General features: G+C 34.4%; 1 protein-coding gene across 1 annotated transcript; it reads right to left on the reverse strand.

Annotated features, from left to right (window-relative positions):
* Positions 1–601: 601 nt before the first annotated feature.
* LOC137933383 (uncharacterized) lies at positions 602–3,539 on the reverse strand. Its single transcript, XM_068777327.1, has 4 exons — positions 2,898–3,539; positions 2,695–2,775; positions 2,267–2,432; positions 602–765 (listed from the first exon to the last, which is right to left on the reverse strand). Exons 1-4 carry the CDS (start codon positions 3,537–3,539, stop codon positions 602–604), a joined length of 1,053 nt encoding a protein of 350 aa, XP_068633428.1.
* Positions 3,540–6,872: the final 3,333 nt, after the last annotated feature.

Below are 6,872 nucleotides of genomic sequence, written 5' to 3' on the forward strand. Positions count from 1 at the left end.
GTATCTCCTCATTCTTGATTAGCTCTCATTTAAATTAATATTTACAGCGGCAACATTGAGTTAAGACAGGAACGGGGTGTGACAACCGAAAGAAAGGAGAAATAACAGATGGTCATGCAACAATGTGGAGCATATAAAAACTGTAAAAAATAAACAAGTAATAAATACAAAAAAATTACACAGTAAGAAGTTTATATTATTTCTCCAAGAGTGACGCTCACAAATGGTGACCCCGACGTGATAATAGTTATCATATAGATAATAGTTATAGTTAAATCTCGGCGATAGCTTTTTTTTAATATTGCAAAGATAATTGTTATAAATAAAGATAAATAAAGTAGAATAGAAAGACCTAATTGCAATGCAGCGCAGAGCAATGATAAAATCCAGCTCTTAGTTTTAAAAACATTTTTTTTTAAATTAAAGTCGTCGTATTTCTGATTGAACATATAATTATTTTGTCATTAACAATGCCGTTTACCAATCTGTGGTATCACCGGCTTTGAGGTGGCTAAACGAGAGTACTTAAAGCTTTTTCTTCTAACATCATAGAATAAAAACAGCATATAGAGTTTTTATTAACTTTTAATAAACATTTAAATTACTTGATGCTCTGCAATATGATAATTGTATAAGTAACGACTGCTGAGGCGATAGATACCAAAAGGGAATAGTCGAAGCGGAAAAAATAAGCCATGTGAAATGTAATAGCTCTTGACTGTACCAAATCTCGAAATTCCTTCATTTCCGTTCGAACAATGTTACCTGAAAACAAAAGGTTATAAAGATATGTTATTGCAAAACTATTAAAATTAACCAAAATCATCTTGGTACCAGATAAGAATCTGGTGATTTATACAGTTTATACAGCATACAACATATAAAATACATAAACATAAAACTTGAAACATATTAAATATAATATTACAATAATATTACTCTGGAAAAAACAAATATTACAAATCCACAAATGTAATTTAACTTTTTAACACCAAATAATAAAAAACTTACTTGTTTTAATTTTTATAAAAAAAATATTTAAAAAAGCAAAACTCTGTTGTAAATCTCACATAGAATAAAATAGCTAATGTAAAGAAATCCGCGTTACAATTATTATTACCATTTAGCGGGAATCCCGAATTTTTACGACATTCTTTGTAAATCTGGCTTAAGGACATGTAGATAATAAAGTGGACTTGTAGATGGTAAATATGTACATAAATATCAGATTTGATAACATGATATGATGATATGCGATTTTTTTAACTTTATATCTTTACTACACTAATTGTTACATAGTTCCGGTTTGAAATTGAAAATATTCGCATTTCTCATAAGTCGAAATGTTAAGAGTTCAGACGAATCGCGTTTATTTTTGATACGAATTCGAGTAGTTCATATTTGTTTAATTTCATTTAGGAGTATAAAGGTCCTCTATCCTACATGAAATGAAATATTATTGCATGAACCGCTTGGGTTCATACGAAATGTTTATGTTATCAAATTTACATGGCTATTTATACATCCGCGGAAATAATACGCGGATTTCGACAATTGGCACACGGACAAAAGGCGAGTCGTCTGTTCAGATATTGTCTGCTTGTAAAAACATGCCATCGATCGGGGCTCACGAATCAACAATTGTGCGATTGTGCATATGTAACTTCCAGCGTGGTAGCTACAAATATTTCTTATTATTTTTTTTATACGTTGATATTTCTTGGCATGTAATTATTACACTTAATTATTTTTGTAAACTTACAAAAAATTGTTCTACAGCTTAAGTTTTATTGTAGTTTGTTAAAAGAATGGATATAAAATAGTAGTACCTGCCACTCGAACCTTACATAATTTACCCGCCGCTTGTTATCCCGCTAGTACCACGGACGCCAAAATGATCGTCTTTTTCACAGACATCGGACTTCGCGCAACCGCTGAATCGCGAAGGGACTATAACTTATGCGCCGCACGACTGGGATCTTTCCATTATATTATTTCAGTAGGTATATAAATGAGCATGTAATTTTGACAGATACAAGCTTTCCGGATAATAGGGTTCCGCTTGGTTTACTTCACACGTCATTCTTTTATTTCAATTGGCATAGAGAACCTGTCTACTCCCATGGTTCTCTATTCTTAAAATGGAACAAGAGTTCCGCATGACGAAAGTGGTTCAATTGGGAACTACATAAACAATAAAAATTAATAAACATTGTCAATATTAAAAAAAAAAAACAAACAAACATACCAAAGAAGTAAAACTTACTTGGATCTTTCATGATGAGATAGTGGTCAATTATCCATATAAGTCTATCCCTTTCGCGATAAGCTTTTTCACAGTGGTCCACAAGGCTGATTACAACAGCTACACATGTTGACAGCCGCATAAGACTGGAAATTGCAGGGAAATAGTCTAAAGTGTCTATTACATCCTGTAAATAGATGATATTTGTTATGTAGGAAGACTGACATATCTCAGCGGCAGCATTTGTAAGTTGCAGAGGCAGTGGACGAGCCACATAGCGCGCAAATCGCCGAACGTTCGAAAATCGAAAAATAAATGTTTACGACATGTCGACGTGATTACATATTTATAAAGCAAAAAAAAAAAACAGTACGAGAATACCATATGACAATTTTTTTGATATTATGGTGGACATATAATAAATATTAAAATATCATAATTTGAATTACCTGCGCGTTAATTATGAATCTGACGGCTATGTTTGCAAACCTAACCATATCGATCAGCAAACTCAAACTATTTAAAAGTATCTGAAATCATTTTATTAATTTTTACATTCAATAATTATTACGCTAGTTGGCATAAAAGAGTTTGATCAAAATTGTAGAATTTTGTGAAGAAAGAATAAATAATTATTTGTTTACGCACATACCCGTAATCCATACATATTGTTGATGAAGGCAGTTTGCTCGATCAGCAATAAATAATATTTACGAAACAATTTTATTTCGTCGTGTATATTCATCGATGCGTTTTGTGGGGAATGACTCGAAACTTTATTATTTTGACGTAAGCATATATATTTAAGTGCGCAATAGTCAAAAGCTCTGACATTTTTCGGATTACAATAAGTTAACAATAAATCACCAATGCAACGCAAACGACATTCGATATGCATTACTTGCGAAATTAAATCAAGAGTTGTGAGGATTTTTATTAGTAAGTAAACATAAGCAACCGAGTAGATTATTGGAGCTTTCCATCCAAAACTAAGTAACCAAGCAAGGAAATCACAGGTGCTACTCATGGTCCAGATTAAAGCGAAGAATGCCATTAATTTAATAAGTCTTTGTTTAATGTCTGAATAATAAGTCATATGGATAATATTATCAATCCTTCCATATTGTTGAAAATATTCCAAGCTCATATCTTGTCCGAAAATTAATATAAATGTTAAATCAACTATGTACTGACACAAATCGTATACCATTTGAATAGCATCTGTTATCCTAATGGAAAAGTTAATCTTAGAGTAAAAGTTGAAAATCTTCCAATACAATGAGGTTAAACTCATTGTGCCGAGAATCATAGCCATAATGACACGTCTTGTAATCAAACAAAATTTGGATATATTCGAGTTTTCTTTTTCTTTGTTACAATCCAATAAAAATATTTTTAAAAGAAAACGGAGCGCTTTGCATGAATCACACGTTTGTTGAATATTTATGTTTATATTTTCTTTTTCCGTTTCTGTTTGCATGGCGGACAGCGATGGAGGCACTTAGTTAGTTGGTTGTTAATTTAGAGTGCGTGCTGACCAAGTTTTCCACGCGATAATAAATTTAAACGTTTCACGAAACAGGTTTTATATGGATTAACTTCACATAAATAGAGTTTGTAATATTAAGTTTAGTACAAAGGATGTAACATTTAAGATATTTGGAGAAAAACAACAATAACTTTTAACCTTATTGTTACCAAGTTTAACAATCTTGTTTAAAATTAAAATTAACAAGCGAGTTATTAAATGAATCAACCAGAATAAAACGACTGAGAAATAGTTTCCGCCGTCTTGGCGGCGGGGATTAGATTCATTGACTTATTTATCTAAGGTGAAGCTAAGAATAACCTCAATATGTAGCTTAAAAGGTCAGCCTGAGGCGTAAAGGCCTGATTTAGAACATAGTTGCATAGCAAGGTGCTTACATCAGCGATAGTGAATGGTCAGTGAGTGAATGGAATTGCGATGCGCCGCTCTCTCTAGCCTTCTCGATTGAATGAGGTCTCCGTAGATGCAGTAGTGGAAGAGCCGTGAGGGTTAACGATCTTTTGGGACAAAACTATGGTTAGCAAGGAAGCCCAGAATCAAATTCGTCGCAGAAGGTTGAAAAATGCATCTAGTTGAATGAAATTTACGGGGTAATAAAAATGCGGGGGAGGGGATGCGAAAAAATAAAATGGCCGCTGAAATCTCGCACAGCCATGTTCGAGTGCTCGCTACGCGATCGTATGACTTCAGTTTCCTGAAAATTTCGCTTTTTTTCGGAAATATTACCAACTTTACCTTCCGGGATGGATTTTTTTTTTCAAAAACACCCTGCCGGAGCCTCCGAGTGAAACCTGCAATAAATTTCACTTTTTACTATTTCATCATCTCTTAATTGCGACGTCGAGGCCTGTAGCTTCTGAGAACTAGGCTCACTGAAGTTTTTAGAGGCCAAGTTTTTTACCCCACGGTCATAAAATTTTCCAACTTTTCAATAAAGAAATTCGAAAATGGAAGGAGCAACTTTTTAATGAAGAAATCACACCGATAAATGCGTCGCGGTCGCAGTACTGATATTTGACTATTTTTGTAGCAGTTTACTGGCAACACTGGCCACGGGTTTTTTTATTAGAGTGCTTTACCCAAGTCTTACTTCCGGAAGGTGGTGGTAGTGGTTCGCAATGTATGAAGCATTTTATCATAATTTTCACCCTAATAATGTGTATTTGTATGTCTGTGTATTCTATAAAAATATGAAATTAGGTAAATGCAAGATGACGGCCGTGCTGCAACTTCTTAGCTTTTCATTTGCCACGATATTGGTTACATTTTCGGCAATTCAGTAGATTAGCAATACGGTATGTTTAAAAAAATAATAAAAACAAGATGGCCGCCGACTTAGATAAGAATTAGTAAATTAGTGTATAAAGTTTGTCGATTTCCCGATGCAAGCCCGCCAAGTCACTTAGTTTTTTCTTTGTTTTGTCTATTTTAGGCTGTTATGTGTACGATTGATATATATAATCTACCAAAAACTTGTAGATGCGGAATGATTTAACATTTTTTAAAATTTTATGTAATATCGAGGATTGTCAATCACAGACGGCGTCCCTTTTAATTGTACGTATAATAATAATTTGCAACATACTTTGAAAGCCACATATTGTCATCAATACAAGTACACAACTGTATATATGTACAACACTTTCAAATGCCACTTGCCGCCATTAGACTATATATAGTTTGTGCAAAGAGTTACACATTTGGCTTGTCAAGATCCTTCTTATCGAATCGTGCTTTTAGATATCGCTTAGACCAGTGATTCCCAAAGTGGTCTATGTCGACCCCTAGGGGTCTATGACAACCTGCAAGGGGTCTACGTCAGCGAAAAAAAATTTGGGGTCCATGAAATGAAAATGGGGGTCCACAATAGTGGATCTCAACACATACACTGATAGTACCTATTTACTTACATCATACTATCTTATAATATCAAAACATTTACATTATTTATAAAAGTACCTATGAAGTAAAAAAATATATGTTTATAAAATTGTGTAAGTTGTAGGATGTTGGTATTCGCTTTGTGGTCGCAATACAATTTGAATTTGTAAAAACCGCCGCCGCGAATAGCGTGGGCTATCCGAGGTAGGATCAGTATCCTTCTTAGATTGCCGAGTGGTCCACGCTGCCGTCCACACTTAACTCCTCACTCAGTACACTTCAGTAACACTGACGAGACATGCGCGCTGACCGCGGCCAACTGAGTCGCGCTGGGTTTGTGTCCTCGAGGGCTGGCTGGGTGAGCCCCGCTGCTTCTATCTCGCGGCCACTACCTTTGTGACTTCCTCGTCTCTCCTGTAAATTTTATATAGTTCACGGACCCCTCCGTTCCGTGAACTCGTCTCCGATGAAGCTGTAAAAGCCGCAAGGCTAACAGCAAAAGCTTCACATGAGACAATAGACAATAGTTACACATACAACTGTATCTGTCAGCACCTGTGGAATATTTTTTATTATGTTGACAATGAACTAAAGTATACTTTGCGTATAGTTATACAAGAAAGAATCAAATAATTTAATTACGTAATCAAATAAGGCTTTAAAACAACGAGTTTTTAAATATTAATATTGAAACTCGATATTTCAAAATGATTTCATTTTATATATATTAACGACATCCATCGATTGTTTTCTTAGAACACATTTATAAACTCACTAAACAATTTTTTTCTTTGTTGTACTTGATTCGAAATCGATACTTTACAATATTGATATAAGAAGATCAACGTTATCGATATCTCGTCAGTTTTGCATTCAGGAGCACGATTACTTGATAAATGTTAACTCAAGTCTGAAAAACATTACGAATATTGAGTACTCTTATTACATTTATTTGTGTAGGTGTTGTGGCATTTACGATTTACATTTACAACAATTACGGTGTATATTATTAATTCATTTAAACAAATCACGGTCACCGTGTAAACGCTTGAGAGTGTGTTCCATATCGTTACGTTATTCTGTTACCACTGCGGATGCGAGCCGGCGCCGGCGCTGCGATCGCTCCGGGGCTCGCGCAGGAGTAACGAAACTACGATTCCAACTATTCAATAAAAATATTTCTTGCTGTGATATGGG

The sequence above is a fragment of the Battus philenor genome, unplaced genomic scaffold (genome assembly GCF_028537555.1).
Source record: "Battus philenor isolate CCGP_79_NKW_IND1 unplaced genomic scaffold, ilBatPhil1.0.hap1 SCAF_13, whole genome shotgun sequence".
Taxonomy (NCBI): Eukaryota; Metazoa; Arthropoda; class Insecta; order Lepidoptera; family Papilionidae; genus Battus; species Battus philenor.